This window comes from Pteropus medius, unplaced genomic scaffold, assembly GCF_902729225.1.
Source record: "Pteropus medius unplaced genomic scaffold, Ma_sr-lr_union100, whole genome shotgun sequence".
Lineage (NCBI taxonomy): Eukaryota > Metazoa > Chordata > Mammalia > Chiroptera > Pteropodidae > Pteropus > Pteropus medius.
In genome coordinates, this window is record NW_024350924.1 from 5,900,739 (window position 1) to 5,913,000 (window position 12,262).

General features: G+C 34.5%; 1 protein-coding gene across 2 annotated transcripts in view; it reads right to left on the reverse strand.

The window, feature by feature from the left end:
- Nucleotides 1-923: 923 nt before the first annotated feature.
- The window catches only part of TRIM33 (tripartite motif containing 33), a 94,159-nt gene continuing 82,820 nt past the window's right edge, over nucleotides 924-12,262 (reverse strand). Inside the window, exons 16-20 of one of the 2 annotated variants that reach the window (XM_039841264.1) lie at nucleotides 10,553-10,676; nucleotides 9,146-9,220; nucleotides 7,404-7,556; nucleotides 5,920-5,970; nucleotides 924-5,840 (exon numbers count right to left, since the gene is read on the reverse strand). In XM_039841264.1, coding sequence (XP_039697198.1) covers nucleotides 5,628-5,840; nucleotides 5,920-5,970; nucleotides 7,404-7,556; nucleotides 9,146-9,220; nucleotides 10,553-10,676 — 616 coding nt within the window. In that variant the 3' untranslated portion in view covers nucleotides 924-5,627. The remainder of the gene's footprint in view (nucleotides 5,841-5,919; nucleotides 5,971-7,403; nucleotides 7,557-9,145; nucleotides 9,221-10,552; nucleotides 10,677-12,262) is intronic. The other variant, XM_039841265.1, reaches the window with a different exon arrangement.

Here is a 12,262-nt window from a genome sequence, read left to right on the forward strand (position 1 = left end):
ATACGAAATACGCCTTAGGCAACCCCAAGGCCTCAACTACTGGTCCATTTTACTTTCTAAATCTCTCTAAAATTTGACTATTTTTCCTCTCCACTGCCAGATAACTAGTTTAAGGCTCACCTAGATCACTCACAGCATACAACTGCCTCTCCATTTCCAATTTTCTCCATAACCCATTCTTCACAAAATGACCTTTCAAGATACCTAACCACTTTACTGTATACCTGAAACTAATAAAAAATAATACTGAATTTCAACTCTAATAAAAAATAAAAATTAAATAATGGGTGAGCACAATAATAAATAAGTAAATAAGTAAATAAGTAAGTAAGTAAATAAATAAATAAATAAATAAGGCGACTCTGATTATGTCAACACTCCAAGCTCCCTCCTGCTCACAATTCTTCAGGGGCTCCTTGTTGCCCTCTGTGTAAGCCCCAAACCCTTTAATGTGACTTTCAAGACACTCTGCTTGAAAAGGACCCTCCTCAGTTCTCCAGCTTAACATTTCACTCCTCCAAACTTAAACTCTGTTCCAGCCAAACTGAACTTTGCAGGTCTTGAAAGACAAACATTTTCTCTTTCATTTTTGGGCTTCTGTATATTTTAATCACTTCTCTCTCTCTCTTTGCCTGTTCCACTTGCCCACCTTTTGAGTGAAAGAGATCACTTCCCTGAACAACAAAGTCTGGGGTTAGGTCCTGTCCTAAATGTTCCTACTACATTTCGAGTTAACCCCTATCCTAGCAACTCATCATTTTCATAAACAGTCTACTAAACACTTGTGAAGGCAGAGGCTCTATTTTGTCTTGTTTGCAACTATAACTCTCCAGTGCCTGGCACATAGCATACATTTTTTAAAAATGAATTTAAATGATTAAGTCTCAACTCAGAGAGAAATAAAAAAAAGAAATTCATTTGAAAACTTTTTCCATTTTCTAATTTAATAGAAATAACCAAAACAATGTGGCTTTCAAACAAGGCTTTAAACTAATCTAATACAACTTCTACAACACATTCCAGAGCATTGTAACAGGAAATATTTACAGGCAGCTAATGTATTAAATAACCATGGGAAAAAAACTTGCGTTTATTACACACCAGCAAAAAACACAGGAACGGAACAATTAGAAACCGCAACTTTGTTTTAAAAAATTAAATATGATTATTTAGGAGATACAATAGCACAGAAACAGCACTTTTTAAGAATCATATTGAAGGGTAGTTAACCATGTGCAAAAATAATAGTAGTTGTAGTAGTAGTAATAATAATAATAATAACAATGAGGGGAGACCAGTTGAAATACTGGAAGCAAGGAACTAGTAAGGCTGTGAATTTAACCCTTTCGTGTGTCAGTACGTCTACATAGAAAATTAACAGGCTTTCTGATTGCACAAATCTTGTTTCATAGGCTTATATACATGTTTCACTGTGACTTAAAACATAGTAAATGCCTACATTTTTCAGACCAGGAGCAGACATGCGTTTCATTCTTAAGACTGAAATTTAGGCCACACTTGAAAGGGAATATTGCAGTGGCACTTAGAAAATCATTTCAGTGCCCTCCCACATACAAATTTGGTGAATTTAAGAGAACGGCATTTTTAAAGACCACTTGCTAGAAAAGGGCTAAACTTAATTTTGTACATTTTGTAGTTTGACAAATATATCCAAATTGATTTATTTTTGAAGATACTTGTTTCTCAGATACAATAAAAAATATAAAAGACCACGAAGGCAAACACAAGAAACTAAGATGGAAGAAATGTTATACATGCATTCTGACCAAGTAAAAGAATCTATTATATCCCAGAGTACATGTTGAAACCTTGAAATGTCTATGTAAACTGTGGCATATAAATTTTTTTCTTAAAAAAGTACCTTCAATTTTTTTTACTCAAACACCTACTTTTAAAAAAATATGCAACTTTCCCCAATTTTTAAAATAAAATGCCACAATATATTGTCATTAGCTCCAGCACACATTTATTTTTCTTAATTTTTAAAAGATAGACTGGGTGATATGCATACAAACTTCCCTATAAAATCACCATCCAGGAGAGGATTATGACATGCTTAGGCAACAGACGTAAAGCAGTGTTATTGCTTTATCGAGGAGGAGATAACTGAGAGAACGAAAGAAAACAGCTAGGTCCGGGACCGTCAAACTGTGGTGCGGCCTGAAAACCTGGGACGACCTTGAGCAGGTTACTAATACAGACGGTGCGAATTACAAATTCATAGTACGAATCACGAATTCAGAGTACAAATTAAGAACTTGATTGTTTTAAATAAGTAGAGTTAGAACACGTTGATTTTACCCAATGCAGATTATGCAACAAGCAGTGGGAGTAGGTAAGGGACTTAAAAGGTCACGGGAGAGGGGGCCACAGCATCTATTCCCATTTTGGACACTAAGAGACTGTTTAATAACATGTGGCACGCCACAATCCAAGGGCACAGTCAAAAGACCTAAATCTATTGACTTGTTAACACTAATCACTAATAATTACATGGCAGGATACCTGCTGAGGTAATTGACAGATCTACAATTTGCACGCTATAAACCTTTTGCCTCTATTTAAAAACATTATTTCTTTGGATTAACTAAAAAGTTTAAAAACTGTTACAACAAAAAGTAAGAACTGACTTTAAAATTCCCTTTATATGAGAAATAGAAGTCAGAAAGTACCTTGTCGATTCCAAAAAGGATCATTTCAACAGTGGGTCCAATGCCTTATCACTTCTCTGTAGCAATGATTTGCTGTTTCTGCATAACCCATGACCTATAATCTAAACGTACTTTGGAACATGCACATGCTTCACCTGGTAAAGCAATGTCTTTACTCAGTGAATCAGCTCAGCAAAGTGCTAAAAAATACAAATTTATGCCAGTGGAACAGACAGAAGACCACTTTGTTCTTTGCGTTCTGATGGGAGATAGAAATTGAAATGTGGTGAAAACTTTGCAAGCTTTTAAGGAAACATTAACATCTCCAAATCTAAAACACTGCCTTTTAACCAAGAATACAAATGTGAGAGAATATCAATACAAACTGCCTTCAGGAATTGATACTCAATGTCTGTCTTTTTAAAACATAACTAGAAAAACATGTAAGATATCGGAATATCAATTTAAAGTTTTCATACTTTTTAACAGTTATATTAGTGCCCAAGAGATCAGCTTAAAAAGTGATCAATGTGCAAGAAAAAACCTTGAAATGAAATCTAAAGTGAACATCTTCATATAAGTGTGGTTTGTTGATAGCTAGTAATTCCTCAGCAGTATAAATTATCTTGTTAACAGAAATGGAGCCTATTCAATGTTGACAATAAAGTGGCTTTTTAAGAACCAACCTTATTAAAACAAAGGAAAAAAACCTTCCAAAAACCCATCTAACATGGGAATGTTTTTAAGAGAACGCACTATCTTTTAAGGCCCCAGATACCGAGAAATATTTACTGAAAATTCTGCCCCCATTGGTAGAACATATATATCACTTATCTAAGAATCATGAAAGGTTTCATTTGGAGAGTAAGCATAAAATATTAGAACTCGATAGCCTGACATAATGAAGCAGTACTGCCACTCATCGCTATGCCTTTAGACACATCTCCTGATAAAAAGAAATCATGAATGTTGTAGGAAAGAGGGAAATGAGCACAGAAGAAAGCATTTTTAAACAGTTTTCTCCCTCTTGTAAGAAAACTCTTCTTAAGTATTTGAAATTTGAGTAAAATAACAGTTTGTTATATGTTTTTAAGTTTAACTTACAACAAAACTGCAAGAGACACTTAAGATACAGAATGAAGTAAATCAATAGCAATAACAAAATCAATACTCTTTAAATATACCATCCGAAGGCCTGAATCATATTCATGTTCACCCCATCACGTGTTAAGAAAAAAACCCAAAGGAATTTGCATAATAATTTCTTTAGAGCACTTTATTTAATATGCACTAAAAATATTTACCTCTTAAGACAATTATGTCAAATAATTTTTTCTGAGTAGTCTACTGTCTGAATTGCTTAAGCTGAAATTTTTAAAAGGCAAACGATTTGCCACAAATCTGCTGACGTCTGAAAAATATCTAATGGCGAATCTTCTATTTTGGTCACTTTATAATCTAACGTGTCCATACGAAAGTAGGACTAAAATTTTTAATTCAACAAAAGAGAAGCCTGTACACAGTCTAGAACACACATCTTGGATATAAGCATCACAAATGAAGAGAGGAAAAATGAAATAGAGCCAAGGTGGTTTATCTGCCTCAGGTGCGGAAAACGGGGTAGTAAAGGTGGGCTTACTCCAGTAACCGTTCAAGTGGGGATTGGCTCATTTTCAGGATTTACTTACAGGTCTCTTCTAAGTCCTTTAAGCCCCCAGTCCGTGCAAATGTCCCACTTGGTGGACGGATGAGTACTCTAACCCCACCGGGTTTATGTCAATATTTTGATATTTTAATAATAAGCTGCTTCTGAAGATTTTCTGAGAAGTCTGTTCTCTATTAAAATAAGATAGAACCTCAAAATATGAATGTGAACATTAGAAATAGACAGCATATATTACAAATCCATTCTTGATAGGAACATTATTAGTAAGAATACACATTAGCTTAAAAAACAGGCTCAGCAAATGTTGCTGATCTGCCAGAAGTTTTAGTTCACTATTTACAAATAAGACAAAGTGAAATACAGAAAATTTTACACATTTGGTAGTTGACAGATTACTGTTTGCCAATAGTGGTCTATCAGAAAACTGACACGAAGGAAGACTGGATAAGAGCCAGTTGTCATCTTCTTAAATTTAAATGTACAGAAAACTAGGTTAATTTTAAAACAAACATTCTGCCTTTCATGGGAATAACTGTACGATCCGATGATTTGATTGGGAGGTGCAATTCCGTGGAAGGGTTTTCTAGAAATGACTACTATGTGATCTGCTACTGGAAAGTTACCATATTTACTTCTTTCTGTAGATCATTAAAGTTGATTAAATGATGATCAATGGTCACATTTCCTAGACACCAAGTAAGAATAGAAAATAAAACTACTGTTGAGTTCTCCAAATCAATATAAAAACTAAGGCCCAACAGCATCAAAATGAGAAAAAAGATAAGGATATGATCAATGCGCACCTGCACTGACGTCCGAGTGGAATCTCAGCAGCTTTGATTTTAACAAGAAAACAGCCAGTATGTACGTGTGTGAGGGGGAGGCATAAAAGTCGTTTTAATAACTGTGCGCTCTAGTCCAGAGACAATTTAGCAAAAGAATGACCTTTCAGTATTTACTTGTATACCCAGCATCCTGCACCAATCAACACCACATAATCAACATCTGCCATTTCTAACAATCAGAACTATTCTCTTTAGTAACAAAAATCTTCAAATCATTTCAATTTTGCTTTTTATTTTTAAAGTTGCAAATAAGAGTTCTCTCCCCCTTTCTTGACAAGAATGTGTTTTCTGTCCATTATTTTAATCTAATACTGTGTAAAAGCTATCAGCTTCTTCAAGGAGGTGCCCACTGTAGGCAGGATATACCAGCGACACTTAAATAAAAGTGTATTTTCTTCTCTCTCTCTCTCTTTTTTTAAACAATTCATTTAAGTTCATGTCATTTTACTTTATATGTACTGGTCTCTCATCTGACTTTAGGCGTTTTCTGCGGGGCTGTATAAAGTCTTCATCAGAGTCCTCAGTTACCTCACCATCATCCTCTTCCTGCTCAAACTCTGGCAAAGGTGCGAAGGTCCTGTCTGAGTAGATCTCTGTGAGTTTATCTTCAAAGTACAATGCAACTGCTTTCCCTGCCTGAGCTACTTCTGAATCAGCCTGCAAGCAAAAGATAGGAATATTCACCTATTGGTAATGCATATTCCTTCACCAAGTTTGCATGGTCTGAAAAGCTTACCTTCAAATTAATCTCTTGTGTTTCTGCATAAACTTGAACAACTCTCATCATCTAAAAAGGATACCAGAGTCAAAAAAAAAAAAAGGGAAATTATAATCCTTTCTAAAGTTATGAGACTGCATAGGATTGGCAACGAAAGTCAGCCACAGTAGGGGGAACAAATTGCTATAACCAGATTATAAGTGCTTTCTAAAATTCTACAGAACATGGAACCATTTTTTTTTTTTTACAAAGTTCTGTTACTAAAGCTTCTGTGAAACCTCAATAACTGTTTCAAATTCTGAATTAGTGAGGTCAAACTGAATAGAAACCAGTCTGAATTCATCTAAGAGAATAATATTTGTGAAACAAATAATATAAGAAATGTTGCTTTTAAAAATCTGCCGAACTTTCAACAAACCACTTAATCAGAATTCCATTTGTATGGCAATTTGTTAAGTATAAATCATTCAACTATTACTAAAGCAGATTAAAATGGTCTTCCTGGCAAATGTTAGCTATAGTTCAGGAAAGCATATTCATTTGAAAATTTCTAAGTGGATTAGAAAATAAGACAAAATACTTGGGGCTATATTAATTTAACCTCAAGTGAAGTTATACTCTGTTCTCTGTAGCATATTGCTATAAAGGTGACTAGACTTTTCAGCTAATAAAAGTTTTTTTTTTTTTAAATCACCTAGATACTTCCAGAGGCAGCTATGAGTACACTTTAAATGATTCAATGTGATTTATTTTAGTAACGGTCATATGGCACCCAAATTTCATCAGCAATAAAGAGATTTTAGTATTGAAGTAATCTTTTTAAAGGTTTTGTGGATTCTCATCCAATTCCATTTTCTTTTCCTAGTATAATGAAAATCTCTCTTAAAAAACCTTCGAGACTTGACTTATTCCAAGATAACCAAAATGATTTCCTTGAAGGAAGTATATATCAGATTTCTTTTCAAGGTATGGATAGCTCATCTTTATCCTCAGAAAAATACATAACCAAAGCTAATGTAAGTTACACTGTTGTGATCAGAAAACGACATTATACACTCCGGGCTACTATTCAAAGTAAGCCCCCAGAGATTAGTTTATAATTTTAAGGCTCTACATTTATTTGGTCAATAATAAAATCAAAGAACACTAGTACAAACACCTTTCCTACATGTGCCCAAATGTAGGCTATTTATAATCAATTCCCACAGAATATACTTAACTACAGGCTACTTTCTAATCTCAATCCTCAACTCGTTCAGGAAGGGATATTCAATAATATTCTTAATTTATTATGTTTAAGTATATACTTCAAGTTATACACAGTAAACTTTCTTCTTTGGAGCTGTGGATGCGAATTTTACTTTTGACAGAACTGAAGCAGAAATAAAATTTTAAATCAAATTAGAAAAATCTCTTGGCAGGAAAAGCAAAATCCAAAAATAAAACAAACGAACAAACAAAAACTAGTAATCCAAGACTCTATAGTTTAGAAGCTAACATACTTCATTAAACCTTTCACAGTTCTTGAAGATCAAACGGACATCAGCCACAAAGTCATCTGGGACTTGGTAGTGTTGGGAATGTTTTTTCTGAAGCTTCTTTTTCACGGTGGATAAATCCATTGGTTTCTTTATAATTTTATAGTAGTTTGGTATCTAAAGAAACAAATAAGGCTAGATAAGGATTCTCCAAAACACCGAACTGTTTTATTTGACAATGCATAGCATTTTAGTGTTAATTATTGAGCCAGCTGCTTGTTGATTTTAAATATAGTAAATGTACTTTAAATCTTCTGCCTCAATCATATCATGAAAATCAAATCATATTCAGAATATGTGGCAGTTTCCATGTTAGTAAAGGCCCCAAAGTTCTATCTTCAGTGTGTAGATTTGGAAAGAAGGCAATGAGCAAGGATAGTCAACCACATATGCTCATCAGAATTGTGGGATTTGTGAGGAGAAAAAGGTATGGAAAAAAGTGATTATAAAATGTATTGTTATTATTAGAATATGTTATCTTTTAGAGGATATAACAATATCACCAAGTACTCTGGACAAAGCAATAGAGAAAGATTGTAAAAACAAAAGAAAAAAAATTATATTAACCATTTAATGATCATGCTGGGAAGTTCTGCCCCAACTCTTGGCCAAATATTTGTATCCTTGGGAAATAACTGAACAATAGAGAGCTATTTAAATAGTTCACAAAAAATATTTGAAAGTCATTTTCTATTGTAAAGTCCCTAAACTTAAAGATAAGATGCGTATCTCAGTATCAGATAATTACTATTTGCACAAAAATCTTCCTTGTGTCTAGACCTTTTGTGCTTTAAAATTCATTTCTGAGCCTATGCAGTAAATAAGCCTATTATTCAACATTGTTCAACAGGCCTGGTATTCAATAATATCTTAATTCAACAACTGATGGCTAGCGAATAAAATGTGTGTAGCATGTTCTCATCCCATTTATGGCACACTGAGCACCTCTTGTATTCTTTTTACTATGGGACTTGAGAGCTTCTATTCCTTACAAAAGTCCCCTTTAAGAGAAACAAAGAGCACTGAATTGCAAAATTTCTCCAGTCTTTTCTTAATCTTGACTGTTTATGATAGATGGATTATGAAGGCAGAGCCAGTGTGAAAGATTTAATTTTATACTTTTATTCAAATTACATACTTTGTTTTCTCCCCAAGGTATAGAGCCTATAATCACAGAATTAGAATCTTAAAAATAATTCAGTCCAACATTCCCACTGTACAGTTAAAAAAGTAAAGGCAGAAAATTACATAATTTCCTCAAACTTATAAGGCTGGTTAATGGCAAAACTAAGAGAAAAAGTTGTCTTCAGACTCCTGGGTTCCAGATTATTTCCATTATACTTGTATCCCTTACATCCATCTTAGAAGTAAAAGGACACAGAGATCAAATTTTCATCACACAACAAAATATTTAAAAAATAAACCGCAATTTTAACAAGTGAATCGCACATTCACTTAGCCCTAATAAAATTTCTGAATAATAAGAAGTATTTACAACGTTATCAGGTACTGTGCTAACCATTTTACACAGGTTATCGTATACAGTCCTCGGAACAACCCAATGAGGGAAGGAATAGTATCAGGAAAGAAAATCTGAGCTTTGGAGAGGCTGAGATTACTCAAGAAGTCTGAGTTTCAAGAGAAGCTGTCTCCGGTCAGAGCCTCAGACCTGCTCCTCAGGGAGGCTGCTAAGGCAAATTACTCACCGAAGCAGGAACTGGCTCCTGGAACTCAATACTTAATTCATGGCAGTAGAGGTAAAGCAGAAGACGTTCACATTTCTGGCCCAAGAAAAGAAAGGAAAACCTCTAATAAGTTTTTTAGCCTTAAAAAATACTCTTGAGAATGAGAACTTTATCACTGTCAAGTATTATTACACCAAACTGAACGCAAGCCTCCTACATGCTAGCTATCCAACTCAGAGAAAATCGTTTGTTTCCCATTCGGTTTTGAGACTATCTTCTGTTCTATTTTGAATGAACTTACCAAAGATAGAGTGCCTTTGTTCTTGTCTGATCACTAATAATTTATCTACGATTACCTCAACTATATACATGGAAAGGAATAAGAAAAGCAATATACAGCATTTTGCACAACAATTTATAGATTACCCGGTATCTATAAATTATCGTCTTTGCTACTTGTTTTAATTCCCTGAGACAGGCAGGACACATGTTATTATTTCCTTTCTTGAAATGATTCCACTCAGGTTCAAAATTAAATAAAAACTATGTGTGTCTTCTCAATCCAATTCTAGAATTTTCTTACACAATCAGAACAAATTGAAATGCATTTTACATTTTATTTATAGTTTTCAATTGCTTAAACTTCTCTTAATACTGTTTGTATACTCTATACACATACCTTGTCTTCATTAATAGTGGAGAAGGGATTTTGAAAGTCTATACATCAGATGAGAGCCAAACTTAACAGTATCTGACCATAGAACTATGTGAAAGATACTGTGTCTTGGGATCAGGCTACAGACCACATCAGCAGAAATTTGAGTGAAGTGAGGAGAGGATTTTAGATTTCGTTTTTAATATGATGAGATGCTAGTAGAGCGTTTTAAGCAAGAATGTGATACATTTGTTTATGTTTTTAAAAAGAATGTTACGAACAGTACAGAAATAAACTGTAAGGAGGCAAGGGTAGAATCAGGGAGTCCAGTGAAGAGATTATTACAATAGTGCAGATGCAAAACTATGATGTCAGTCTCAGAAAATAATGGTGAGAGGAAGAAAACAGTATTATTGTTATTCCTGATGCTTTCATTTCTAACAGATTTCTGGCTTGAGCAACAGAGATAAATGGTGGTATCATTTAATGAGATAGAATACTAGGGGAGAAGTACAGTTTTTTATGTTGTTACCTGCTTATTTATTGCTTTTGCTTTTTGAAGGAGAAGATTAGAAATCAAGATTTTGATTGGGACATGATAAGTATGAGAAAGCTGGATATGAGTCTGCAGCTGAGGATTAGAGATAAAGATTTCACAAGTCAGGTGGTGAAGTTAAAAAAATGAAAAAAATTTGGGATTACATGTGTATTACACTAAACAAATATATGTATAGCCAGACAACTAATAATATATCAACTTCTCTGACACTCACCCTTTGGTCCACGGGGCTTAACCCCTGTGCAGTTTTCCCCTTCTTACTATGTTGCAAATTATCACAATCATATTCAACTTCTGGTTTCCCAATATCTCTGCAAAATGTGCATATCCAGTCCCCACTAAAGAGGGAAACAGGCAATTAGTCCATATAATTATAACAAAACCCATTCTAGGGAAGCTAATTCCCTAGAGGTTAAGTCTCCAATTTGTTTATTTTCTTTCCTTTCCATTTTTTTTTGGGGGGAAGGGAAGTTCTATTCTTGTCAAATCTCATAAAGTGAAGCTGTGTGATAAAAATGTCCTAAAACTTTTCCCATTCTTCAACTGCCTTCTGGAAAGCAATAAAACAAACAAACAAACAAACAAACAAAACAGTAGGTCGGCATTCAAAAGGGTTCCTCATAGCACAAAGTTCACAATCACTACTTGTAGCATAAGACCCATCCCCAGAGCCCAGTAATCACGATGACCCCATAACCACAAACAAGAAAAGACTACAGGGTACAGAGTTCCTCAGCTATCACGTACTGTTTTGGCATGTATTAAACATGCCCAAAAGAAGTTCTTTTTTCATAGCCAGTCAAGAGCCTAGGACACAGATACACATACCTGTGAGTGCGAGCACATGTACACACACTCCCCTTATCATTTAAATCTGCTCAGTCTATAACTTGTTTACATCAAGATTTCTATCAAACTATAAACTCCAATATGATTCATTCACATGCATTCCTCCCCCATCATATATAAATAAATTTTAAGTCTAGGGATTATACCAATGTATGTCAACAGTTCCTATTCCTTCTAAAGCATCTGCATTTGAGAGGAAGCATTCAGTGGCAAAACTCTACCATTCTAGCAGATGTTACTATTCAAAGAAAAGGAAAATATGAAAAGCCTTAATTTCAAGACCAATATGCCCATGCTTTCCTTTTCTGAGAGAATAAAGAAAAAGAAGCCACTTATTGCATCTATGGCAAATAATTATGCGTCCTAAGATTTAGGTAATTACAATTCTTCAGAAAAAAAAATATTCTGGCACTGTTTATGTATCCACCACTTTTCTAATCCAAAAGGTTGAATTTTTTCAAAAAGAGTAGCATTATTCAACTGAAATCATTGCTTCTCAGAAATCTGAGAGGAAATGTAAAAAATTTATCTATAGGCAGAAAATAAGCTAGGTTTTCCTAAGAACATTTATTTTCACTTAAAAAGAAATCTGGGTTGTAAGGGCTGGGGGAAGGAGAAGGCTGAAAGAAAGAAGCATGACTCTACTATTGCACAGTCTCTGAAATCAACTGAGGATGAAGTTGTGTGAACATGAAACAATAAATGGAAGTAATAAAAACAGCTGTCCTAAAACAAACTCTAATGTAGACACTAATCCCTGAAAATCAGTGAACTGCCCCGAGCTACTAAGCTTAGAGCTACAGCCAGACTCCAGGTGTGTAACCCAGCCCAGCACATCTATCTGTTCCACTGCCTGAGCTGGTAGGCCAGCTTGCCTCGGGTGCTCATCAATGAATATGTTAATGCTTGAAACAAGATTTAGCCAGCATGGAGTCAAATAGTATGAGGACAATGCTCTTATTTTCTCCCAATCTTTATCTTTGCCTCCAAAGTTCTTCATTTTTAAAGAAGGAATTCAGTAACTGTCTATTCCAAAGTTAATGACTGAAAGACACTCCAACTAGGTGATCAAAGG